The 26,480-nt window shown below is 29.9% G+C and overlaps 1 protein-coding gene across 2 annotated transcripts; it reads left to right on the top strand.

The window, feature by feature from the left end:
• Positions 1-658: 658 nt before the first annotated feature.
• Positions 659-26,233, top strand: LOC137819259 (MADS-box protein SOC1-like). Of its 2 annotated transcripts, none has more exons than XM_068623053.1 (9): positions 659-802; positions 1,352-1,425; positions 1,564-1,757; positions 15,087-15,171; positions 22,019-22,080; positions 22,190-22,289; positions 22,379-22,420; positions 25,362-25,403; positions 25,711-26,233. In XM_068623053.1, the coding sequence occupies exons 3-9, from the start codon at positions 1,576-1,578 to the stop codon at positions 25,858-25,860; spliced, it is 663 nt and encodes a 220-aa protein (XP_068479154.1). In that variant the 5' UTR covers positions 659-802; positions 1,352-1,425; positions 1,564-1,575; the 3' UTR covers positions 25,861-26,233. The 2 variants fall into 2 exon arrangements, with proteins under 2 accessions (XP_068479154.1, XP_068479153.1); XM_068623052.1 differs by having other exon boundaries at positions 694-1,115.
• Positions 26,234-26,480: the final 247 nt, after the last annotated feature.

Below are 26,480 nucleotides of genomic sequence, written 5' to 3'. Positions count from 1 at the left end.
TATTTAATCTTTATTGCTGATAAAAAAAGAGTCTAACCAAAGGAAAGTGAACAAATTTAATTCACAATTTTCATACATACCCGATGTTCCAAACACCAATCAGAGTAAAAGAAATTTGCATCATTTTCTTAACTGGTTAACCAAGCATAAATTTTTCTTTGAACCACCGTTAACACCTCAATGGGTTGATGAAGTAAAATCACAAATTGAACCAATTTTATATATAAAAAAACTCATTATAATAATTTTTGTACTATAAACATCTGAATGATCTAAAGTTTAGATCAGAGAAAAAAAATAATTTTCTTTATATTTAACTATTTATTAAATGAAAATGCCTCGATAAGCTTGACAATAACAAGCTGTGAAAAGTATAAGCCACTTTTTTTGAAGGTATCGAATAATTTTTTTTCTTGTGCACTTTATTTTTTATTATGCATATACGTACAAACATGATGACCAATGAAGCAATTTGAACCTTGCATTAGGGAGAGATGATTTGGAAAGGGTGATGATATAAATATATTATTTTTTGTTCCCTGTCGTCCTTTATATGCATATATTTTACATGTCCTTTTATAGAAAAATTGCAGCATCATTTTCATATATTTTTCATTGATGTGGAAATTTCTTTTTGGGGAAGTTGGCGTCTTGTTTTACTAAAACAAGGAAGGGATGAAGTTTTTGGTTTTCAATAAGCATCTATAAAATAATTTGTTTCTTAATATGGTGTTGGGAACACAAGGTGGATGAATAAGGAAAGCTGGTCTGTCTCTGTGCTTTCTCTCTTGGCTAAAGATAGGTCAAATCCAACTCTTCAACGTATCTCAATTATGTAGCACTCACTTTTCTTCTCTTTCTATTATTTATCTGCAGTTTCTGTGCTTTCTCTTTTGGGCTTCTTACTTTCTTTGGCTTCTTGCCTCCATTTTCTCTCTTCTTCCCCTTTCCTTTTCTAGGCTCAAGCCTTTACTATTCCTAGCACCCTCACTTGGCTAAAAATATTTCCCTTAATTTTGCCAATTTGGTGCAAATCTTCTTCTTTTTGGTACCTCAACTTTTTCCTTTACTTACCCAGAGAGACCTTCTTGTGTTCCAACTTGCTTTTCTTGCTGGTAAGTATCTAAGCAGAAAAAAAAAAAGCTTTTCCTTATTGGGGTGTTTAGATCCTTTGCTGGGAAGAAGCTTAAATATACTCATTTTTCTTTCATTTTATAGTTTGTGTTCTTCTACTTTTTCTTTCACTTCCCATTTCTTTGTAACCTCCATCCTTCATAATTTTTTTTGGAATTTGATGAACCCTTTGACTAATAGCACTTCTGATCTGTTGCATTTTTTCTATCTGCTATAGCTATCTGTGTCTTCAAGGCCAACTTGGAGGGCTCATATTTGCTGCAAATCTTTCCATTTCCCCATCATCGCAAGGTTTAATTTCTTTACCTTATATGGATATAATATAACATGTGTGTGGATAAACTAATTTTGTTTTATGTATGTGAGTGTGAATGAAAGTAATTTTATAGTTTCATATCTATTTTGGGGTACTAATGATTCTATGAGCAGAAAGTAGAAGAGATGGTGAGAGGAAAGACTCAAATGAAGCGTATAGAGAACGCCACAAGCCGGCAAGTAACTTTCTCGAAGAGGCGAAATGGGTTGCTGAAGAAGGCTTTTGAGCTATCAGTTCTGTGTGATGCTGAGGTTGCTCTCATCATCTTCTCTCCAAGAGGGAAGCTCTATGAATTTGCTAGCTCCAGGTACCATTATTTCTCCTCCTTCAACTTTCCCTTTTCTTCTTCTTAAATTAATGTGTGAATGCTTCTGCTTCCAGTAATTTTAGCACCCCTCTTGAAACCAAGACCAGTTCCTTTTGATCTGTGACCTTGTAAATTTCATGCATACCTATAAAATACATATGCATGTATGTTCTTTTACACCATATATACTGTTATGTAGCTGTTCTAAACACGAATACACCAGTGAGCCAAGCAAAGAGATTTTTATGGAACTTGAAATAATGCATGAACCAACATGCTAATACACACCCTAATATGATAAAAAAGAAGATAAAGAGAGATGGTAAGTGTCATTGACAGTCTATACTAACTGGTTATTGTACAGATATAATTACTTGACATTAAAAGACAAATTTGATTGTAGTTGACAATGTTTTACATCTGCAATGAACCTAATAATCATTCCTAATCTCATGTCCTTGTTTAGATCTTAACAAATTTTTAGATGAATGGAACTTTATATATGGCTTCTATTAGGCTGCAGGTATTTTCTAAGTTAAAATCGAACCAATGAGGAGGTTATATATACCTTGATGAGTAATTTTAACATAATTAAGCAATAGTTCACACCTCCTCAACCAAACACTATGATGAAAGGGTGGAATGAATAAAGGAACCTTGTTCCCTCAGTAACGGGCAAAGAAGGAGCTTGTACATGTAGGTTAGTGATTAGTGATGTTTCATATGTACTGAAAACTGACATTTACAATGTTCATGGGATGGAGAGAGAGAGATAAAGATATTCTTGTGCAGGATGATTTGATTCCTCTTGTAATATCGACTGATCAATAAGTATTTTATTTAGAATTAATTAGTAGGGTCGGAGACCCCACTTTTTTATCATCGAACAAAGTGAGGAAAACCTTAATGTGATGTTCCAAAGATAAAATAAAAAGGAAAATGTAACTCTATCTGCTTGGAGCTAGTGTTGCTCCATGAAATAATGTGCAGTGTGATTTATTATAACGAGTTCACACATTCTAAGGTGTATATTATTATTCTTATTGGTCGAAGAATCAATGTATAGAAAGGTTTTTTGTAAGAATCATCATGCGGGTGCATTCATAACATTAAATACTACAATTCCTTTTATATATGAATTATCATAGCCCTCATATATATATATATATATATATTTGTTTATTTGAAACTGCAAATGTTCAACTTAAGATCTAGTTTATTTAGTAATCAAGTAGCAGACAACAATGTAACTAAGACTCATATGTGAGGTTTGGTATAACAACTTTGAAGTGACAGTGTTTTGAGCATACAACCTTAAGGGATATAGAAAATTTTGTTTTCCCTTAGTATGGATAGACAAGAAGGTTTTCTAGTCTTTGTTGGAGCACTTGAAAATTGTGCTGCCAGCTTTGGAGCAATATATGTATAGTTTTGTGTAAGTTCGAACATTTCCTAATAAACTAAGTTAAGGAGTGTATGCTTAAAAAGCATAATGAAATGCTGCATAAAATAATTGAATTGTCTGCAAACTGTCTTTGGAGAAAGAGTTAACAAACAACACGAAAAAACTTGAATATGAATATAAAACTTTGCTATGCTTGTTCCTACAAATTGTGGTTTTCTGAAATTTACTTGTTTTTTAATTTCAATTGTGTCTGTTTTCGTTTTTTTGAGAGGGCAGAGGGGGGTGGTGGTGGTGGTCTCCCTTAATTAACCCTTTTTGAAAAGCTAATTAAGGAAATTAAAAAACGGACCGAAACACAAAATGATGTGAGAAGACATGCATTCAAGTGAACCTATCAATATTTCTTCTGTTCCTTCTTACAGGAAGAATGAGAAAATCAATTGAAAACGGCACTTCTTATACCTAAATAACAAATTTTACATCTTTTGGCACAAGAAAAAACGAGGCGTGTTCATGTATCTTTATAATATGTTTGGATCACTTCTTCTTTTTTCCACTGAAATTGAAATTCTAATTTTTGTATGAGAAAATAAATAAGGAATATTTTAAGAATACATCAATCCTATTAAAAAAGACAAATTATATATCTACATAACCCAAAAAAATAGAAAAACTCAGCAAAAAATCATAAAAGTTATTCAAAAAAAACCATCCACAACATTATCCATCCTACACAAGTTAACAAGTGGAACAGTATGACTAACACCAGAAAATCCATCGATTAGATATATAAAATTCTAACATTAGAAGTATTTGAAAAATTAAGAGAAATTTCTTTAGAGATTCACAATACTCCTCCATAACAAGATCTCTGATCGAGCAAAAGCTCTGATTAAGAATGATTCTACTTTTGGTCATTAACTCCTAATTTCGATGCCATAGAAAATCAGATCATATCTCCAACCATATCTGCACCAATGTACCTCCACTTCCTCTTCCTCTTAGTCAAGTCAAATAAAACAGTACAAAAATATACCACCAAACTTCATGCACATTAACACTCCATAGATTACCTAACCCACAGTCACTTGAAGTTGCAAGTTTTCATCACGAAATTTTAAATTATCATGGTGTTAGTATCCACTCCAAACAAAAAAAAGCTTCTATAACACCTTGCAAACTATACTATTAATGAGCATATAACATAAACTCTCTAGATAGCATGCATAGTTCAACCTCTTTTATTGTAGATTAAGGATTTTAGTTGATTATACTCTTTTCCAAGTAAAATACTTTACCACATTCATTTGGGAGCAAGAAAGAATATCTTATTAAAGGTCGATTTCATAAAAATGCTCAAATACTAAAAATGTTTTCATTAAACTATTTGTTTACTTAAAGCTTACATTCTCTTTTATGTTTCTGTGGTCCTTTAATTGTTTACAACCATTTGTTTTACATTTTCTTTACTGTTAGACTTCCAACCATCTTTTTTTTTTCCTTAAAACGTCAAGACTTTGAATTTTATTTTCTGCTTCTGTCTTCTTTTTGCAGCATTTCAAAATTTAGATATGGCGAAAAATTATAAATAGGCTTATGTGTTGTTTTTTTTATATGCAGTTTGCTCTTTGGTTACCCAGTACTAGTAAATAAACTCCCTTCTTCTCTAAACAAGTTGAAATTGGTAAACAATATTAATAAAAATAGAATAAACTAAAGTACAATTTAATGTCTTCAACTTAACTCAAAAGACTAGGGTTTCTTTTAACCCTATAATTAAGAAAATAAGGGGTCCAATGCATTTTCTTTTAGTCTTCTATTTTGATGCATGGATTTAATAATATTTATTGACTAAAAGAATAACAACATTTTTCTCTCATGAAAATTATTAAAGGGTTTTAAATGTACTAAGACTCTAGCACTATATTCAAAATTAAAGGAAATTTTTATATTTGTATCTTATAAAAAGTTTACTTTATTTTTACTTTGATTATAAAAAAGAATTGCTAAAGTAAATAGCCAAAGAAGATATCTTCATAATTTCTTTTGTATAATTGTTTGATAATTCTCTTAAAAAATTTGGCATACGATCCTTTAGTTTGTAGAGAGGAGAGGACAGAAAGAGATAAGATAGGAGAAAAATACATATTTCTATTATTTTTTACTTTCTCTTTATTTTTTACTTTCTATTAAACTACCTAAATTTTAAAACATTTCTCTTTATTTTTTACTTATCTCTATTCTACTTAAAAAACTAAAATTTAATTTATTCATTCTCCATTTTTACTCTTTCTGTTTCTTTTCTTGTAAACTAAATATATACGTGAAAGAATAAAAAACAGTATTCTGAAATGAAACTGGCCGTTATTTTCTTTCTTTGTCATGATATCACCTCTGATACAATGAAGTATTTAATTAAATGCAATAGTTCAGCTTTAACACTTAATCCTTCCACTACAACACTGCCCTAAACTGCACTACCACAGGGTTCCCTTACAGCCATTACAATTTGTCAGATGTAATTGTCCTTCACCTTCACAAAAGTTAACATCTTAAGTGAAAAATGAAATTGTTTAAATATAAAAGAAAGTGTGCGAAAAGTGGTAGTGAATTGGATTATATGATAAAAAATTTGTTAAAGTTATTCTTTTTATCAGTAAAAGAATTTGTAGAAATTATAATGTAATAAAGATTATAAATATGCCCTTTGATTATTTTTTTAGTAATATATGTTAATTGTATTTGAATAGTGATTAATTAATAAGAAAGAAAGAGGTTTTTACTTTAGTATTTATTTATTTTGTTAAATTTAATCTCTTTTTAATATAAAATGAAATAAAGTTGAAAGTTTGAAATTATATTTGGTTAGAATTAAGTTGATTTCTTCTAAGTCTTGACACATTTGGGTTGATATGAAGACATTATGAACTATGATTTAAAGGGAATTAGTTGTAAGTATGAAACCTTGGTTAGAATAGCTTCAATGAAGTTCTTGAACCATCCTTGATCAGTCTAGGGTTTTTGCCTATCATGAAGAACCCTAATAAAACTGCCACAAGACACTCCAAAAATAAAATTAAAAATTAAAAGAAAAGTAAAAAAAAAGATTTTTTTTGAATTATTTTCTAGAAATTAACCTTTCTTGCCATTTAGCAAGCATAGTTTCCTTTTAACAAGGGGAAGCTTTTGTTTTTCACCCAATCATAACATTAATTTATTTGAATGCATAAAGATTAACAGAATTTAAAGCGTCATTGTTTGTGTTGTTGATCATATAGTAGTTTTTAGAAATATTTTACTTTGGATTCAACTCTGGTTCAACATGAACATATTAAAGGTGTACCAGTCGTTATAGTATAAAGTGATAAACTACAAGAAAAAAAATCGATTAATATCCAAGAAACAAACTTAATTTTATTTGAGCTAAACCTTGAAAGATTAAATTTAATCATTATTATGAACAACAAAGTAAATAATAGTTATCCACACAAAGCAATAATAGATTCACTAGCAAAACTCAAGAATGAGAATGAATTCTTATAGAGATCTCTTTTACCTTACTTTTCAGTTTTCTTTTGGGAATTAGCACTCCAACCTTTAAAAAAAAATGAGGCATTAGGATATGATTTTCCCTAACCTTCACCTAAGGACCCTTAACATTCATTCCAATTCAAATTAAAATAATTAAATTGAAGATTACATTAAATGTGATTAAAGTTTAAGTTCTTGATACATCTACACTTTCTTTCAATTAGAAACCTTAATTCCTTACAAAATCCTAATTAAGCAGGTATTAAGTTTGAGAATCCAAATGATCCCATAATTGCTAATCTCTATTCCTAAATTTACCATGTCTCCCATGAATAATCAATTTATAGGAAAATTGGAACTAGAAATAAGTAACCAACAAAAGTAAGTGAACTTGAATCAGTAACAAAACTTCAGATTACACAAGTTAGGGTTGGGACTCCTCATTCCCTAAATACAAATGTTTAGTTACTCATAGAAGGAGGATCAAGAATAAGAAAAGAGATCAAGTGTTCCATTAGACGTTGATGAACTTTGCAACATGATTCCAATAAAATTGTTTCATTAGAAAGATCTAGAGAGAAATTTGAGTTATAATCTGACTTTCAGAACCTAAGTTCTGAGTTTAGTAGCTATTATTATGTGTTTCATAACAAAATTTGGTGTGATATGCTCATGGCTTGCTCACATATGAAATGATGTGTTAAAGTTGAATCAAACTCTTCCAAAAAATAAAACTACTAAAAACATATGACTTTTGCAATTTTACAAATTGAAAAAAATTGTGATATGGTTAAATAAACTATGTTCCCCTTCTCCTTCTATATTTATAATTAGGGTTTCTGACTTTCAATATGAAGGTATTTTCACAAGCTTTGATTATTTGGATGACTTATGCAATTAATCCTTGGTTTAACTTAAAATTCTTCACTCGTATGGGTTTATACTTCTTTTTCTCTTTTTAAATATCTTTATATGTAGCACATGATAGGTAAATTATGGACAATGATGCTTCAGTATATCTATTAACTTAAAAAAAAATACGTTTTGGGTGATTTTCTCAAAGTCATTAAAATAACATTAAAAAAGTGAACAGTACAAAAGCTATTAAAAAGGTATTAGACTAAAATTAAAAGCAGATATGCATTATAAGGACTAGAGAAATATCTAAATATAACAATAATTAGTTCTTCTTGTAAGGTAATATAATAATTAGTTTGAAGTTAAAGAATTTATGATCAAGTATTTAAGTCAATGTATTTGTATTTGGTTCTAAGACTATTTGAGTCTTAATAACTCTCAAATTAAGCTGAAATTCAAACCTTCCATGGGTATGGACAACTTGATTATAATACCATGCCACAACACCTCTACTTCTATCTTACTAGCTCATCTTCTAGATATAATCAACACTTACCAAATTGTATGGTTTTTCAAATTTTATCTAAATTTAATTAGCAATGCTATGAGTAGCATCTTCATTGTGATATAGTTATACCACATCTTAGGGTTGATCTCGTATAAATAATTTTAGAGACAAAAAATAATTTAATATTAAATTTACTTGATACTATTTTATAAACTAAAATACTATTAGTATTTAAAGTAGTTTTTATTATTAATGAAAATTTATAAAGTAATTTTTAAATTAGTATCCAATATTAACCACCAAGATTATGAAAGTTACATATGTAAATTTCTAATATATAATATATACCTTTTACAACACTCTATTTTAGTGGACTCAAATGCTAATTCATTTAATAACTTCTTTTAAAATAATGTAAAAACAAAATCATCTTCAAACTTCAAAATTCAAAGTACTTAAACAAAAATAATATTCGAACACCAGTATTATGAAATGATAGAAGAAGAGAAAGAGAGAAATGATAAATATTAGATGTCAGAGAAAAATGAAATGTTAAAAAATCATTGTTTTTCTTTAAACGTAGACATGTATAAGTGATTTTGTCATATAGAAATAGTTGGACTCATTTTAACTTTAATTTGTCTTCAAGTACTTTTTTGTTAAGTACTTTTTTTGTTATAGTGTGTTTGCTTTTTGTATTTGTTTTCTTTTAAACATTGTTTGATTCATTGTTTATGCTTTTTATAACATTAAAACCAAACACTTAGTTGAACCAAAGAAGGGATAAGAATAAGACAAGTCTCAGACTATTCACCCTATTAATATATTGATAAAGTATATTTCCTTTGTTTGATAATTTGAAACTATTTAGTAAATTTATTCTAAGTTAAGTTGTGAGTAATCTTACACCTATGTTTTTTCTAATATAATATTTCATCTTTGAGCTTAATGCTCAGAAATTAAGATGGTGATATATTAAATAAAGAAAAAGAAGAAACAAGAAAGTATGAGAGGACTATACCAATGTGAACACATAATTCAAGCAACAACAATTTAAGAAAATCTAAATTTCAGTGAACCAAACATATTTTTAAATAAATCAATTCCACTGGAAGGAGATAAATGAGGGAATCCAAAAAAACTTAACTTGAGCATCAATATCAATGTTAGCCAATCTATCTGTGCACTTGTTTTCTTTTCTATATATGTGTGTGTGATTGTAAGATGTATCCCTATAATAATTTGTTTCTAATACCCTAAGGCACAATGTTTTGATTCTTAAATGCTCGAGTGACTAATGTAGAGTATGCTTCAATCCAAAGATAGAACCAACCTCTGTTAAGAGTTGATTCAATGGCGAGGATGACTGCCATTAGTTTAGCTATGAAGGAAAACACATTGCCAATAAAAGTATTGGATCCTATTATGTATTCGCCATTGTTGCCACCGTAAATAGCAGTAAAAGTATAATAGGTCTAGGTGCTCCTCTTGCAACTCCATCGATGTTACATTTGATCACCTTGTGACCTTAGTTGCCTTTTCAAGATGAATTCCTATATGTTGTTTCCCATAATCCCCCTTGATAGGTTACATGCAAACATTTTTTTTTTTTATCAGCAATAAAGATTGAATAACAGGAACCACTTAAGAGGTGATTCAACCCTTATACATACCTAAAAAAAATGAGACAATTTCTTTGGTCTCCCAAACCAACAAATAGAGACACAAACAGATTTACCACTAAAAACCCGTACAGCTCGTACAATTTCAAAAACTTACAAAATCAGAACTAACCCGTACAAAATCAAATTTAACCTGTACAAACCCAAACAGACTCAAAATCAAACCCAATACAATCTCTTTGCACCCACAACAAGGGGCAAAAAGAACAACAGAAACTTAGAACAAGAAACAACCCAACCGAAGGAGTAACTCTTATATAAACTCACTTTATCGAAAACATACAAGCTCTAGGTTACATGCAAACGTGCATCTAGTTTCCACAATAGTCAAAGCATAGTTAAACAAAATTTAATGGGATTATGTTTAACATTGTTGTGTATCTTCCAAATCATCCACGTGATATTGATACATGTTGCCCTCTAGTTGTGGGTTGCATACTATCTGCATAAAATTGATAATTCTCCATGGAAGAACAAATAGAATTAGATTGGAACGTGACCAAGTCTAGAATTTTGCAGTCATGCTAACAGGAGAAGAAAAGATGGTTTAAAGTTTCAAGAGAAGATTTGCAAAAAGTGCATATAGAGTATAGGTTAATCCCATATTGTTGTAGCATTGAATCCATTGGCACACTGTTATGAAGATATTTCCAGGTCACCAAGGTGGAATGTAACTAGTCCTTATGATGTTTTTTTATCAACAAAAAATAAATTTAATAAAATGGAGCATTTAAGGGATGCTCCAATCTGTATACAAAAAAGTTTGTGAACTAGTCAGCCCCTTCTTCCATACATGGGTCATTCATCTTTGTTCATTCATATATCTCATCAAATCAATTCAATTCCTAATCAACATACAAACATTCCACAAAATCGGTCTAACATAGTTTCCTATGTTACATTTTGTTGTCATATCGATCAATATGAATTTTGCATTTTATGTGTTATTTGGTTGCAAATTGAGCATTTGTTCTTGCTACTTTAGTGCTTGATCATTCCATATGTAAATATTTTGCTGGAAGCTTCCAATCTCCATTCTGCTTGTCATTTATCCTATTATCAATTCCATCCACATTGAAATTTGTACCCTTGTACCAACCACCAAATGTCGTTGGCCTTCTTGCACTCTATTCCTTCATGCTTAAGTCATTATTTAATGACCTTTTATGCCACCATTCATGACCTACAAGGTTAGTATTATACTAAACTTGACTCCATAATCTGACTAATATCCCTTGATCTTTTATAACCCTGATCTTTTTAGCCCGTTTCCTCCCTTATGTTCCATATATCCCTCTGAAACCTCTATATCTTTCAACAATCCCAATGTTAGGCTAACTTAAACAATTAGAGATTTGAAACAATTAGGCTAACTTAAACGTAGACAATCATTATGATTTAAACACCAATCTGAGTAGCTACATTGCACTCATGGGTATTTGTTGATTATCCAACCCAATGTCTTTAATTGTGACAAAGTAAATATTTCCAACATATCAACCTTTCCCATTCATAAAATTTATCTTATTTTTATGATTCCATATAACCCATGCTACTGCCATCCATATGCACCTCCATGCTCTATTATGTTTTCTATTTAACTGCATTAGATAAAATTGATGGAAATTTTCTTTTGGTTTCACATGCTGGACCATACTCACCCCAAGCCATGTTACATAGCTTCTAGACCCTCCATGAGACTTTACATGTGAAAAATAAATTATTTACATTTTCATCCTCCAATTCACACATCACACAAAGCCTATTGGTTAGTTCTACCCCTCTCATGCTCACATTGCCCTTTATGGGCATCCTATTTTGTATAAGCTTCCATGTTGAGATGATGGTAAGATCTTAGTTTTCCAAAATTCAGAAAAGTCATCCTCCATATCACCATCAATGCTTTGATTTAATTTGTCATAAGATAATCTAATTGTATATATCTTGTTTCTACTCCTTTCCACTATTTCTTTTTTATCAGCAAGAAGCACATAAATTAAATCGGTCACTTAAGGGGTGATCTAACCCTCATACAAAGTGAAAAGGGACAAATAGTGCATTTCCTTATACAACAAAAGATCAAGAATCAACCCTTAAAGAGACATTAAATTGAATACATACATACCAAGGGTTCTAGACACCAGTCAGAGAATGAGAAGCTCGCTGACGGTATCTTTGAAGCGATCCAAGACCAAACCTTAACCTGTGTTAGGAAAAACACTTCAATATGATCAACCACTTCACCTTTAAATCAACCACTCATTTCCACTCCTATTTGTCCTCACTTCCCTTATCCAGAAGAGTATGTTCAATTTGTTCAAACACAACATTTAATTGGGTTTCGTCCGATTAAAACCACCATCTTCTCCATCCCAAATTCCATTCCCATCTATGATTATTTCATCTTCCCATTTATGCAATTTTAACTTTTTTATTTTGTGGAATTGTTATAAAGTATTGGATAACTTTCTTTGAGAGTACCATCACCTATATCCATCTATCTTATCTTCCATTCTATGTTGCTCTCAAACTACCTATCCCTCGTTGCTAATCTAATATCCTTTCACCACCTTGATTCTTGCGTAATATTTGACCTACTATTGAAATCTCTCCATGATTCATATTTTTCCTCTACATTGTTTTTCACAATCCCCCCTTTTCCATAGCTAATCTCCATCTCCATACCTAAAAGAGGTTTTGGTCCAAGGTGGGACTTGTAATTGTTGATTGATGAATATTTTGGTAGCTTTAAAAGAAAAATAGTCATCCTCTCTCCACCTACTAAACAAGAACTCTTCATGCTTCACAAAAATAATTTTTTTTTAAGTCATTATTTTAGGTTTGAAATGCATTAAAATATTTGACTAGGTAACATCCAGTCTTTCTAATCAAACGTTACAAACCTTAGCTTTTAATTCCAATAGATGTAAGACTTGAAGATACTCCATTAAAGGAGTTATATATTTTTTTTTATAAGAAAAAAGAATAAATAAATGTGGAGCATTATAGGAATGTTCCAATCTTATTACACAAAAAGTTATGATTCCTGTATAACCTTATTACACATTTATTTCTTATAATAAATCAGTATTTCTAATGTGAGTTCATTAATATATGAAGTAAAAAAAATCCTATAGTAACTACTGTTGTAAAAAATCCACTTTCTTTTTCCTAAAAGTAAAATGTGCATCACTATACTAATTGAAATCCTAACTAGATTAACATCCAACTAATATTAAATAGTTATTATCACACTATTAATTGACACTTACAATGCAAATACACAAAAAAAAGAAGCATCATGTCTTGACATTGTTTAACGAAACTATATTACCTAGCTTCTTCAGAAGATGAAAATAAAGGAGTCTTAAACAAATGAATAATAAAGAAGATTAATGTTAAGGATGAGGTGAGAGAATTAATATGCTACATAAAAGACAAAAAAAGAAAAAAAGTTTAAAATATTTAGAAGTTGCTGACATGTCTTAGAGTACGGTCTACAAGAAAAAGTTGAATTAACAATACAGCACTTCAAATTTAGGTTGTACTTTAACTGAGATTTAAAAAAAAGACTTTTTTAACAAAAAATAATTCATTTAAATTTTAAGAGATTTTATAAGAATATAACAAATTTTTTAAATATTAAAAATATTTTATATTTTGGATTTTAAAGGATTTATAGAATATGAGATTTGAAAGGATTTTATGAAATTAGTAACAATTAAAGGATTTTATATACTTAAAAAACTAAAAGCAATTTTTTATTTTTTAGTTTTTCCCGTGAAATTTATTTTTATCTATTATTCTATTATGTAAAATTCCATAAAGCAAAGTGTGTTCTCACAATTACTGTTGATATTATGTTAAATGGTCCGAGATACAAACAAAGTTTAATTCTAGTTTTATAGGCCATTAATGAAAATAATAAGTTGTTCTATAATGTAGCTAAAATGTTAAATATTTAATGAAAAAAATTAAGTATATGTAAGAAGAGGATTGTTAAATAAGAAATTACATAATAACTACAACAATCAATAAGAATTAATGCAAATAAATGATAAGGTTTGAATTCAGAAAAAGTAAACTGAATTTATTGAATAAGAAAATTCAAAATAACTACTGCAATTAATAAAAACTATAAATGATAAAGTTTGAATTCAAAAGAGTAAAGCCAATACAAATTATTATAACTAATTGATTTTAGTTTATTATATTCTTGTATTGTATTTATGTACATATCTTATAGTAGTCTCATGTATTAGTATTTTCTTGTTCCTGTCTTTACATTTAAACAATATATTTAAAGTTATAATCTTCATTAATCGATAACTTTGAATATAAATATTTGTATACTGATTTAATAGGAAACTTATTACTGTGACAAAACATAATAAAAGTGGTTAAATTAATTATTTTTAACAGCTTTTTAATCTACACAAATCCATAATGATATTTGCTTTTGTTTGTTCAAAGAATACAAAATAATTTGTTTTATTTATTTATTTTATAACCTGTTTTAAAAACATTTGTGGATACTTGTTGACACACATGGATATAAAAAAAACTGCAGAAGTTTTTAAATAGAAATCCATACCATTCACAAGAATAATTAAGTTTATGGAAATTCAACAAAACCATAGACATTAAACTTTAATTTTTTTTATCAACAAAGAATAAATAAAATAAAATGAGAGGTATCTCAATTCTTATATAAAAAATGTCAGAACTTAACACTAACCTACAAAAATCCATAAAACTATAGAGACCTACAAAAATCCATAAATCATACATAAAATAGGTCACAACAAAAGAATTCATTAGTGTCAAATTATCCTAAATAATTAGGGTTTATGTTTTCAAAAAATGTTTAAAAATAGGACAAAAATTCTATTATTATCATATCTAAGATTAAAAAAAGCCTCAATAAATGTGGAAAAATCTTATATTTAGGTGAGATAGTGTCACAGAAATAATCTACTAAAATTTGTATGATTTTAAATATCAAATAATTTATTTAATCTCTTAAATCACAATCAATAGATTTTCTTGCTACCAAGTTATTGAGAAAAATTGGCGAGGGAGACAGGAAGATAATTAATTTTTAAAGAATAGAAAAGCTTACATGAAATATTATATCAATGAAAGTCAATATGAATTTACCACTTTTCTGTTTGATCTTTATTTTGTTTCTCCTATTTAAATTACATTGAAATTATAACTACTAAATCTATAACTTTTCCTTTACTCTTTTCATTTTCTTAGATTGTTATCAAAGAGAATTTAGCCTTGGAAGATAATGATTATGTGCTAATCTATTTTTTCAATTTTTGGCTTTAATGATACAGCGTGCAGGAGACAATTGAACGATATCGCAGGCATACAAAAAGTGAAACCTCAACTACATTCAGATCAGTTGAACAAAATGTGCAGGTTCATTAACCTATTCCTTATCTGCTATTTACATTTTGTCATATGATTCCACTCATGTTCATAAAATCTGTATGCTTTTAGTTTTAGCTTTCAACAATGTGTTTTCGGTTGTTGGATTTCTTCTAAGAATCCCTTTTGAGTTAAAAAGTTCTACATTTCTTCTAGAACAACTTTTGAAACCACTTCTAGCTTTTATCCAAATAGGTTTTAAGACTAAAACATAGAAGCCTTTGGTGTACCATACCAAGCTAACTTATTTACCCAAAATCATATCACTGCCAAAAATTAATGGATAAGTTCAAAAAAATTATTAAATAGAAACTAATTTTAGAGACAAAAAATAATTAGTTACTATATTAACTAAATTAGATTATTTTAGAGACTAAGAAAACTATTGATATCTAAATTAGTTTCTATTATTGATAGATAGTTTCTAAATTGGTATCTAATTATCAAAGTTTTATTGATTTTTTATGGCTGATAAAAAAAAAAAAAAACTGCCAACTTCAGAATCTAAATAATTGGTAGCTAAAATCTTGATAAATAACTAGATATCAATTTAGAAACTATTTATCAATAGTAGAAAATAATTTAGATACCAATAATTCTTTTAGTCTCTTAAATAGTATCTAATTTTATCGATATAACAACTAATTATTTGTAGTATCTAAAGTTGATTTCTATTTAATGATTTTCTAATAATGAAATAACCGAACAAATTTCAATGCTCAAATTATCTTAGAGGTCATTTTTTTTTTATGTTAAAATGACTTCCTCTTGTCCATGCATGAAATATGTTGTTAGTCTATAATTTTGTATAATAAGCTTTAGTACTGACAACAACAATATTAGGAGAACGTTTTATCTATATGTATAGTTTTTTTTATAAAGGTTAGAGTACACTATGTACTTTTGTTATCATTTATAATATTATTTTTGCCTATTAAAAACAATCAAACTAACTGATTTTTCTTTCCTTGCTAATAAGTGGTGCTATTGACACCATACCATTACTATTGGGGGCGATTATGTGTTCTGCTACTTAAACAAAAAAAAAATAATGGGATGCTGAATCTAAACAAAATGGCTGTTTTGAAGTGACTCTCTCTTTAGGATGTGGCCAATACAAAAGCTTCAACAACGGTCTGGCAAGCCTAACATTGAGATTCTACTAGAAATACAATTTCAATCTAAAGATGAGAGCATACAAACTTTTGGTGAAATCTCTCCTAAAATGAGTAAAACCTACTTCAATATAACCAGTTCAAAAATATATATCTAAATAAGTAGAAGCATCATGCAAACTTCACTTCTAAGTTAACATTGATCAATGATAAACACAATAGCTAAAGGAAGGAAGCAAAAGAGTATATTAACATTCTAAGATTGAATACATATCATCAAATCAAAGCAAAACATGTTTTATGTTGGAATGTCCTCATAACTAGTGTCCTCATATACTTTTTTTAATATGTTATTAAAATCTATTTTAATAAAGTTTATTGAGTTTATCATATCACTCGATATTAAGTCACTTATTCTCCACACAAAGGGGATATGTTTGATATTTGAAATTAATTAGTGATATGTTAAAATAGACTTTATCCTAAGAAGTTAGTAGGTGTATAATGTCATTTGCTACTAAACAACTATTATTCTACTTGCAAATACTTAATCTCATGCTCAAAATGTCCAATCCTCGATGTGAGAGATGTATTAGAGATTTACATTGTTTAGAGATATGATTAAAATAAAATATATAATTGAGTGCAAATCTCATCTTATATTTTGATTTTGTGAAGTTGATTTAGATTTAAAATTCACTTTCTAAGTTATTGCATATCTTATATCTAGTAGATATGCAACCAAATTATAGTACATAAATGAGTGGAATCCTCACTTTTCAAACTGATTTTGTAGAATTGAGTTAGGTCTAAATCACTTTGTAATAACTAATTCTAATATGATTTGTTGGACTTATCGTGTCACCCACTATTTAACCACTGATGAGTATATCAAGATGTCAAATTCTTAGCGTGAGGGAGAGTGTTGAAAATCTAAATTGATTAGAAATATGATCAAATTATAGTATATATGTGAATGAAAACCTTATTTTACAAATAATTTTTATAGAATTAGACTTAAATCTACTTTCTAATACTCAAACGAGTATAAGAAGGATACCCATGAAATTTTGTTTGTAATCCAGACTCAAGCTTTCAATTGTGATTGTCTGAAAATATTCTCATTGTCAATTGTTTCATTATCAAATATAAACTTATTCCTTTGTTCCCAAAATACCTTGCACCACTACCATTCACATAATCTTCCAGGTCATATTTTTTGTTCTACCTAACAACAAGGTCAAACTAAAATGGAGAAAGTTTTGTTCTACCTGATTATGATTCACTGTTGAAATTCATTTCCATCTACTACACCTATTCCAAAACAGACCAGGCTCTTTTGCACTCAAAAAACAAGTGGTTGATATGTGGGAGTCATATCATTTTGAAAATAAGTTTTTCATAATTGTCTTTTTATTACTGCTATATATATGACTTATTTATTGCTTTAATCTAGTATCATGGCTAGGGGAAGGTGTGGTTTTGCTATTTTGAAGGAAAACACAATTGATGCATAAGTCATATCTCTAAGCATAGGCGTAGATGATGAGTTTCTATGATGTTAAATTATAAATTCTCTTTTAGATAAACTAGCTCTGTTGGAGCATAGCTCAGAGGGTTGGAACCCACTGATGCAAGGCTTTACCTTGTGAGGATTCTCTTTTATGTTAGGCATCTCTAGGACAACACATCTGTTGAATCCTTTTGTTCATATAGATATTTTGAAGTTCCAATTAACAAGTGGGGCTGTGAAGGATTCTTGATGAGATTAGCTTCTTTTGTTAGACCCTGGTTTGTGCAGTGTAGTCTTTTTGCACAAGTATATTGTAAAAAGTATATAGGAAATATAGTGTATTTTGTGAATGGTGACTCACTAGTCCTTTTATTTTTTTATAAAAATTGAAGAATCCTAAAATACTCATTTTATTATATTCATTCTTGTCAATAAAAAAAAAAGTGATTGATGGATTCTTCTTCCACTTCACACATCACACAACACCCTTTGGTACAACTCTTCTCTTGAGGCAATCCTATTCAAACACACCCTCCACAGACCGTGTGCAGCTTTAGGGGTCACTTTAATTTTCCAAATCATAGCATAAAAAATAGTGTTTTCCCCTCTATAATTTTTATTGATAAATTCATATGTTGATTTGACATAATAACACATCTTGATCACCTTTCCACCTTCATGTATCTGTCACGTTTTTTAGAGGTTTATTGTTATCTAAATCTTGCATAACAATACACTAAAGTTAACCACATACTAGTTGTAATAAAAAATGAAAACCTACAAAAAAGAACTAAATTCTGAGTGAGTTTGCAAATCTGGAGAAAATTCTAGTTAGGAACCAGTGAATTTGGAGGAAAGAGTAATACCACTTGCCATAGAGATTCAGTGAGACTGCTGATAAAAAAAAAAAAAAAAAAAGAGATTCAGTGAGACTAAAATAAATAAAACACACAGAGGGTGAAACAACTAAGTGCAAGAACTGGCATAACATAAAGACAAGTTAATTGAAAAAAACCTAAACCTAAAACAATTCATTCCACAAAAATGAAAGCTTCCATTTTTCAAATCTTACTCATAATTCCCAAAAAATAATATGAAACTAAGATTTATTTATGAAACATAATATAATAATAATAATAATAGGTTTTACATGAAAAACTATTCAAGCCCTAATTGGGAATAATCTCGACACAACAATACATATTATGTAATTCCTTTTTGTAAGTTTCACCAAAGCATCTCCCTTTGGGAACTAAATAAGGATAAAATTATTTCTCCTCACATTCCTTTTTCTAACCAAACAAAATATATAAAAAATTCATCTCCTCCTCTCTTCTCACTCAACCAAATAGGACCTTAATTAAAGTACATTCACAGGTAGGAATTCTTAAACCAGGGGAATGCCTCCTGCAATGTCCATTGATGTACTTAGGGTCTTTCAAATTACTAATTCACTAGAAAGCCAAAGGATATTTTCATTCAATAGTGCAAAATGAATAAATTCTTTACATATATGAGCCCTTAAATCACTCGATGATGGAAAACATAACATATAAATCATCATGGATTTCCTTAAAATAACCATGAAGTTGAATCCATCATTTTCAAAATATTCCTGAGGTCTCAACCATGTTTTTCAAAAGACAATCCAACTATTACAAGTCCTTCAAAGACCAGCCAATAAAACCTATAATTTAAAACAATAGTATACCCAGAAGGTAATCCCTTCATAATAAAATTATTCCACACATTGAAAATAGATAAAAGCTATAGAACTCCAACTTCAATAGAAAAGTGATATTAGTTAACATAATTATCGATAGCCCACTTAATAATAATAATAATAATAATAATAATAATATTTCATATTTTAAGAAGTTTGTTCCTCCTATAAAAGAAATAATAAATGAAATGGACACTAAATGTAAGTTATGCACTTACAACTTTGGAAACCCTATTCGTCTAAACATTAGAAAGAAGAAATGATGAGGTTAATTAAATAAAATCCTCTAAAAATTATAAGAACCCATCAGAAAATCTAGAACACATTCTTCTTCTTATTATCATTTGCTTACATACCCACTACTAAAAATCTCTACTTCTGTACTCAAAACAAATTTTAAAAATACAGTTACCCACCAATCATTTTGAAGGTAGAAAATGGATTTAGGATAAAGGAAACATTTTTTTATCAGCAAAGAGGATAAAAGAAACATAAAGCGAAGAATAACACCTCACCTTAAACTTGATTACCAGTTGGTGCAACCAGATGATGTAGAAGTTGAAGACACATAATGAAAGAGAAAATGCACAAGTGAGGAGATTTTGCAACAGAGGGAAAGGAAGAGACAATGAGGGTTGTGGGTTTCTTTTAAAAAATTCGAGTCTTTACTTTTTCCCTTTTTTAGGCGATTTCTTCCTCTAATACTAAAGGAAGTACAAATTGTACTTTAAGCAAAAAAAAAAAAAAAATAGAGTTTTGTGGTGAAAAAAAAAGAAGATTCAACTAAACCTAAACAATTAATTACTTCTTCAATATACATTAGTCATCATTAAAATCAATAAATGCTTTATATATATATATATATATATATATATATATATAGTTGAGAAAATTAGTTAAAAAAATCAATAACTAATTTTTAATTAATGGTTAATATTATACTTTACTTTTCAAAGTTCACTGCCTTATTGTTGAAGAGATAAAGCATTTTTTTAGATAAAAGTACAAAATTGTTCCCACATATTTCTTCAATGTGTACAGCCAGGATGAGGGGCCTGCTGTAAAACAGCAGTGTGTGTTTGCTGCTATGTCTGCATAATACTATGGTCTTCACTGCAGGCAACAGTCCAAGTCTCTGTATTTGTTTTTGGATTAATCTATGTGTTGGTATCTCAGCAAATATGCTTGTTTTGTTAAGAATTGAGAAGGGACTTGGTTAGCTGGTAGCTTTTAGGAGATTAGATAAATCTCCATTGGTGTATGTAAGACTTTTTGGAGGTTATGTATAAATCATAAAAGTAATGGAGTTGGAACATCCTCAAAATACTGCACATTTATTCATTATTTTTTTGATAAAAAATATATAACCAATGTGCAGATCTAGTTTGTATCACCTTTGTTTGAGACGGTTAGAAATTGTTACCTGTTAGGAAGCTTGGTATTGATGACATTTGTTGTTTTTGTTAAGGGCTAATGCTTTTTTGTATTTTTAACCAAAATGCTATTTCTAGTGACATCATATAAATGTTTTAGAAATGGATAAAAATGCAAAACAATCGTGGCAGTTGAAGTTGTGTGAGCTCATTTTCAAAGGGTGTTTGTTCCTTTGCCCTTACAAGAAGTGTATGCTTAGTTTATTGTTTATGTTGGAGGGATTCTGTGACATTTCAAGCATGGTTAGGGGGACAGTGCCTGGGACTGGTGTTGGTGAGATAGGTGAATAACACTAACCATTTAGCATTTCCCCCTTTGATTTATTTATTCATTGTTAATAAAATAAATATATTAGTTAGTAAAAGGGCTTTTGCAAATTTAGTTCTACTTTTGGGTGGTTCACACCAACATTGCTTGATGTTTGGCTTTGAAGCTGTTTTTTTGACTTATGCAGGATTCATAATCCTTTTTCTTGTGTAATAGGATTGATACATTTCGTAAATGCTTCATATTTTATTTTTTTTACTGATAAAAAAACTTATACTGAGAATAGAAATCATAATGCCTAGACCCCTATTAAAAATTGCCTCTGATTCTTGTAGAATATGGTAGGAAGCTTTACCTAATTATATTCCAGTTTGTCTTCAATGGAATTGGAGGTTGTGAGTGACAATGAATAAAAAGTCACAATTATAATGACAGTAAAATTTTCATCTATCAATTGGTTCTGTGAAATTGAATTAGATGATAACCTTAGTTCTAACATAGTACTAAAATTTATCATAACAGTTGTTAGGTTTATGAGATTCGTTGCTAAATAACTATTGTGTTCAACATAGTTTATATAAGTAGATTATAATTTCTACCTACTTTTATTAAAAGATTAGTTAAATCTCATATCCTAAATTCTCTTGATGCATTGATTTCTAAATTAATTTACTTAGATTCATGAGAAGTAATAAAAAACATTAAACTGGTTAACTGAAGTTCGTTAATTCTACTTGCTGACTGTATAAGTCCTGAGATTTGAATGAATTGGCTAATATGTTGCAGCATCTGAAGCAAGAAGCAGCAAACATGATGAAGAAGATTGAACTTCTTGAAGCTGCAAAACGGTTAAAAGTTTTAAATTCTATTCACCTTGACGAATTGTTTATATTCAATGTTTATTTTCACTCACTCACAATGGAAAAATATGGTGCATTTGTAATTTCATTCCTTCAGGAAATTCTTGGGAGAAGGTTTAGGGTCTGGCTCCATTGAGGAATTGCAACGAATAGAACAACAGTTGGAGAGGAGTTTAATTAATGTTCGAGCAAGAAAGGTTAGAACAATGATTAACAAGAGTGTACCATTTTTACTATTAAAATTTCTATGTAAATTGATATTTAAATCTCAACTTTCGTTCTTCAGCTCCAGGTTTTCATGGAACAAATTCAGCAACTGAAAGAAAAGGTAAGATGTCTGCATTTCTTCAAAATGTTGCAAGTTATAGCCTGTTTTGACTCACTGAGAAGGGTAGAGGGGTTTTTCCTCATATGGTAGAGGTTTTGTCTAATATTTTTCTTTTTCTTTTCTTTATTTTGTAAAAGAATTAGATAATCCTTAGTATTATTTATTATATTTCTTTTGCTGATAAAAAAAATACTGATAAGAGTAGAACTCAGTACATTTGTAATTACAGCTTAGTGAAGGGGGAAAATGGATTTAGGTATGGTTTGGGAAATTATGGTGTATGCTACTGGAAAGTTGGCCTTAAAAGTTAGTGCAGCACAAGGCACTGTTGTAAGAGTTAGTGCATGGATAAAAACAAATGTTTAGATTAAGATTGAGAGATTATAAGTACTTCTACAGTTTTTTTCTTCTCAATTTATGTTTTAAAACATGTAATTTTGTATTGTAATTCAGAAAGTAGTTCTGCATATTTAAATAAACATGCACTTTTTTTACTGGCAAAAAATAATGCATTGAAATAGGAATACTTAGGATGCCGTATACACTTATAGATTATACAAGTCAATGTTTATCTTGCCTGCGGTTGTGATAAAAAAGATTGTATGTATTTAGAAGAACTTTATCGGGGTGGGTTCTAAAGAGAGGAAGATCACTTGGATTTCATGGAAAAAGGTTTGCAAATTTCAAAAAGGTGGCGGGTTTGGAGTAGTTAACATTAAGGATTTCAACTCGGCTTTGCTGAGTAAATGGATTTGGCGGTTGGGGTCTAATGAGGGAGGTTTGTGGAATGAGGTTTTAGAATTTAAATATGGAGGCTCAAGAAATTTGAAGGAGGACATGTGTAACTACAATGCTTCCCTTTGGTGGAAAGATTTGAAGATGATTTGGAAGCTGGAGAAATGGGGTAGTAACTTCGGAGACTGCTTAAAGTGGGAAGTTGGCAATGGGAAGTTTATCAAGTTCTGGTAGGATCAGTGGGTAGGTAATGATTCCTTGAAGAATAAGTTCCCAAGGCTTTTTTCTCTATGTGTCGAGAAAGATGTGTTGTTGGAATGTTGTGGGTTTCGGACAAACAATGTTTGGGAGTGGTCCTTGGCGTGGAGAAAAAGTCTTTTTGATTGGGAGAAGGTTCGGGTTAAACAACTTCTCAAGGTAGTGCATGGCTCGTGCCTTGTCTTGGAGAAAGTTGATAGGTGGGTTTGGAAAGACGATAAGTTTCAAGAGTTCTCAGTTAATTTGGCTTATGGGATTCTAATAGGTGTTCATGATGGGGACTGGTCGAGGATGTTTAAATTGTTTGGGAGGATTAAGGCTTTGCCTTCAGTTCAGGTTACCGCTTGGAGGGTACTGGAAAATAAAATTGCCACTAAGGTTAATTTAAATAGACGCGCGATTGCGGTCGGAAGCGTTTTCTATTGCTTTTGTGGGGTAAAAGAGGAAGAGTTAAATAATTTGTCTTTTGACTGTAGAATAACCTGGCTAGTGTGAAATCTTTGTTATGCGAGGTTAGGCATTTTTTCGATTGCCCCCCTTTACGCTTACTCTCATTTTTTGTAGTTCAGGTTGTGTAATGCTCCTGAGTCAGTCAACTTAGGGATGTGGAATATTTGGGTTGCGGTGGTTAGTGAGATTTGAAATTATAGGAATAAGATTATTTTTAAAGGTAGAGTTTTGGATTATTCTGAGATTTTTTTTTTTGGCTCAATTGAAGATTTGATCTTGGACCACTTCTAAATTCAACTTCTAAATTCCCCTCGGTTTGTTTTTCTTTTTTTGATTGGTGTCTTGATCCTTTGGTCTGTCTTTTTTTGGTTTAGCTTGTTTGCGGCAATTTTTTTTGCAAGGTTCATTTTGAGTAGTTGTCTGTAAGGTGTTGTGTTGTTAGGTTGTCTTTGTTTTTTTTTAAAATAGGTTGGATCACCCTTGAGATGGTTCATATGTATATATTGTTTATTGCTGAAAAAAAAATGAAGAAAACAAAATACAAGAACTATGATTGCACCTCCAAGGTTCCCACCCTTACATTTGGTGGTATTTTCCATGGATATGCCATCTCAAAAATCCTCCCTTCTCAACAGCTACTCATACACCTATTACGTAAAAACAGATATGTCAAACTCATGCTCTAAGTTATCCTAGATAATGTTATACATCATAAGTTGATCGTACACAATGTGGACTTTTGCACCAAAACAGTACAATTTTATCTGACAATTTTTAAAAATTATGGATTTGGATAGGTCGTGTTTCAATAGAATGACTACATACTATAAAAAGATGTTCTAGCTTCACAACTTCTGATTCAGAATGATTTTGAACTAAAATCATGGTTTAGCATCACAACTTTTATGTTCAATGTTATCTTTCACACTGATAATTAAACTCGTGCTCATGGTGCAGGACTTCTTCATAAGTCCAATGAACAACAAAGTCATGTAGTTGAACCATGATTTTAGTTGAAAAAATTCTCTCTCAGAAATCGTGGAACTGGAACATGACTTTGGAACATGACTTTATGTATGAAGTTTCTTTACTGAAACACAACTTACTAATGTAATTTTAAATTATTTTGGTTATTCTTATAAATAATGGATAAAAATTACATTATTTTAGTGCAAAAGTCCACAATGTGATCTGCGTGTCTTAGACTGCTGGAATGATGCACTTGATAGAAAGATATTTCTACATGTAAAAGAAGTATTTTTGGTCATATTCATATACCTATATTTTGTGACCAATTATCAACCTGAAGGTTTGTCTTAGAAGCATCACTATCTTTCCATCCTTTGATCAAGAGGTTGTGAGGTTGTGATTGGCTACTTCTGCATCATTCTGTTTATCAAGCTTCAATTCCTTTTCCATAAGTTCTGATAGTTGAAAAAATACCCTGCAAGAATTACATCAAAGAGATTCTGACTAAAGTGTTTGTAATTTAATTCAGGAAAAAGCCCTAATTGATGAAAATGCCAGGCTCTCTGAGGAGGTAAAGTTACTGCAATTTGGAATTAGTTCATTTGGAGAATATTTTAAAACTGGTTTTATTTGAGAAAATGTATTTTTTTTCTATTCTTAAAATTGTAACAATAATAGAATAACATGATTTTTGTGTGATTATCCATGAAAAATAAAATATTTTCTCAATTCAAATATGCTCTTAGTCGTCCCTGTGGAAATGTTGAACTTATGAGTTTTGATGTCAAATACATGAAACAATCCACCATAGTTTGCATATCTTGTTGGATAATTGCTTCACAAATATTTCAGTAACTTAAAACAGAAATTCTCTGCAGCATGGCATCCATCTACAGCTACCAACAAAGGATCAGAATGAAACTCAACCCCAATACTGTGCAGAAAGTAGCCCAAGTTCAGATGTGGAGACTGAATTATTCATTGGACTTCCAGATACAAGAACAAGACGCCTCTCTCATCAGGTTTAGCAGAAGATTGTTTAATCCCTGGCTATGAAAAGGGTAAGTCTAATTGTATCATCAATGTATATGTATCCTACATGCTCTTGAAAAGATAATAGAATAATTCTAAATCTTCTTACAATATCTTTCTGATAATCCTTCTAATGAGGAAAGTATTAAATATTTTTTCTGTTTCGAAAGTGTTAAATGTTTTTGCATTTTTATTTAATACTTTCTTTATGAAGTCTCAAGAAAATTATTGGGAGGATGTTGTAGGATGATATATAATTTGAAGTGATAGTGGTAATTGTAGTGTGGGAGTGATTTGTGTTACTTCACAGTATCCTCAAACCTATGGTCTACTTTGTATTGATACTTATATATGACTTTCCTTCATTCATGAGTTTTCTTATAGCTATGGTACAAGTTCTGGTAAGGTATAATGTAGTAAAATTAGCAAAAGAATCCTTATATGAAGATAAAGTAAGTTGAATACTAAGTTTCTTTTCTATTGGTTCTCAGTAGGAACTCTAACTTTAAGTAATATGTACTGATTATGATTATAGGACTTGTCCAATACGTCTAATATAGTCTCATATTAGACTCATATTGTTTAAGAGGTGATGTCAAAGATAAGTTATATACAC

The sequence above is a fragment of the Phaseolus vulgaris genome, chromosome 10 (assembly GCF_000499845.2).
Source record: "Phaseolus vulgaris cultivar G19833 chromosome 10, P. vulgaris v2.0, whole genome shotgun sequence".
NCBI classification, from domain to species: domain Eukaryota; kingdom Viridiplantae; phylum Streptophyta; class Magnoliopsida; order Fabales; family Fabaceae; genus Phaseolus; species Phaseolus vulgaris.
The sequence above is the reverse complement of the archived record's forward strand: the minus strand, read 5'-3'. Positions and strand labels throughout refer to the sequence as shown.

Coding starts and splice junctions, on each gene's coding strand:
- LOC137819259 (XM_068623053.1), top strand. CDS start 1,576: ATGGTGAGAGGAAAGACTCAAATGAAGCGTATAGAGAACGCCACAAGC. Junction 15,172..22,018: donor CAGTTGAACAAAATGTGCAG/GTTCATTAACCT, acceptor AATATGTTGCAG/CATCTGAAGCAAGAAGCAGC. Junction 22,081..22,189: donor CTTCTTGAAGCTGCAAAACG/GTTAAAAGTTTT, acceptor TCATTCCTTCAG/GAAATTCTTGGGAGAAGGTT.